This window comes from Propithecus coquereli, unplaced genomic scaffold, assembly GCF_000956105.1.
Source record: "Propithecus coquereli isolate 6110/MARCELLA unplaced genomic scaffold, Pcoq_1.0 Scaffold316, whole genome shotgun sequence".
Taxonomy (NCBI): Eukaryota; Metazoa; Chordata; class Mammalia; order Primates; family Indriidae; genus Propithecus; species Propithecus coquereli.
The window spans coordinates 907,128-908,813 of record NW_012148797.1 but is presented as its reverse complement, the minus strand read 5'-3'; the positions used below and the strand labels follow the sequence as shown (position 1 = coordinate 908,813).

Here is a 1,686-nt window from a genome sequence, read left to right as displayed (position 1 = left end):
CCTATAGTGTTTAGTAGTAAGGTCAAAACCAGAGAAACAAGGCTCCTATTTTATATCTGAATAAATGAAAAAATAGTTGTTTTATAAGATTATTGAAAAATACCACAAAACACCTTAATATTCATCAAGAATTACAAGTTTTTATTGCTAAAAGGGATACTGGAAATTATCTAATGCCTCACTTTAACAAATACAATTTGGCCCAAAGATGTCATGATTTACCCATGTTGAAAATAATCTTACATAATCCTATTGAGAAACTTAAATTTTCAACATCATTTTAGAACACACTCTTCTGAATTAAGTAGCAATAGTAAATCATTTCTACAATAAATAGAACAGATAATGTTCTGTATAGGAGGATAATGAAAAATCAAAAGCTCATTACCCGTGCAGGACTGATGTCAGTGGTGCTAACAGCTACACCTCCTTGTTGAGAATTGATAATATTTTTAATCCTCAAATCCAAATCCTGAGCAACTTCCTCTACTGCTTTATAAAAAGGATCCCTGCTGTTATGGCCTTTAATCAGCTGCATCTTTATCACTGACAGTATTCGACCCCCTGCAATGCTGAAAATAGAAATAAGATTGCCTTTATAATAGTATTGCAAATGACAACATGCTTATAAGCTTGAAAACATAATTCTCAGAGTTAATCAACACTTTCCAAAGAATACAGCTTTGATCTTATAAATCAAACAATAAAGCATTTAAGAAAAAGATGAGAACCACTAGAAACAAAATTTTCAAAGTTTGCTTAAAAGCAAGTCATTTGTTGCTTCATCCTCGATTTGAAAGCTGAAGGGAAATAATTTAGTTATATATGAAATCTGATAATGGATTCAGATGCAGTTGTACACATGCAATATACTTAAAATATGTACCTTTAGATACAATTAAGATAACAAAACCAGCTACTTCTCATTGAATACTAGAATCATACATTAAGTTAATCTTAAAACCAATTCAATAAATTGGTATTATTACTCCTAAATCAGAGATAAGAAAATTGAGTCTCATAAAAGTTAAATGGCTTGTCCAAGAACACATGGTATTCTGGGCTAGGGAGGAGGCGGGAAGGAAGGAGACTCACCTGAAACACATGATACTGCATTCTAATAAGTGAAGGGCTATTATATGGAAGAGGAAATAGAGCAAATTAGCACTGATCCAAAGCAAACCAGAGACTGGACTAATTATGGCCAAGAGAGAAGTGTTTTAAAAAATCTGAAATCAGTGTTTCTTTATACCAAGCCTGAACTTGAAAGAATATGTTTTAGCTCCTGCTTTAAAGAACTGATATAGGACCGAAGTGAGAAACATATAGGAGGAATTTTGGTCCATTTTAAGGAAAAAATTAGAGATGTCCAACGATAGAAGAGGTCTCTTTTTTAAGTCATGAGATCCCCATCCCTACAGGTATTTCTGGGAAGGCTGCACAGTGCCAAAGGAGAAAGTGGTCTGGTCTGACTATGGACCATGAAGTCAGGCTGCCTGAGCACACATTGCAGCTCTGCCACTTTCTAGCTTGGGTATGGTATTAAACTTCTCTTTTGTAGTGGCGCAAAGGAAATTATGAACTGAAGTTTTCACTCTCACTGCCTTATTGCAAGGTTTTATGTTTTAGAGAAATGCCAGGTTCCCTAACAAGCACTGGAAATTGGATTGTTCACATTTAATTAGC

At 34.2% G+C, this 1,686-nt stretch overlaps 1 protein-coding gene across 1 annotated transcript in view; it reads right to left on the bottom strand.

The window, feature by feature from the left end:
• Positions 1 to 1,686, bottom strand: part of PARPBP (PARP1 binding protein) — a 77,966-nt gene that overhangs the window by 19,284 nt on the left and 56,996 nt on the right. The window contains exon 6 of the mRNA XM_012650271.1: positions 389 to 572. Coding sequence (XP_012505725.1) covers positions 389 to 572 — 184 coding nt within the window. The remainder of the gene's footprint in view (positions 1 to 388; positions 573 to 1,686) is intronic.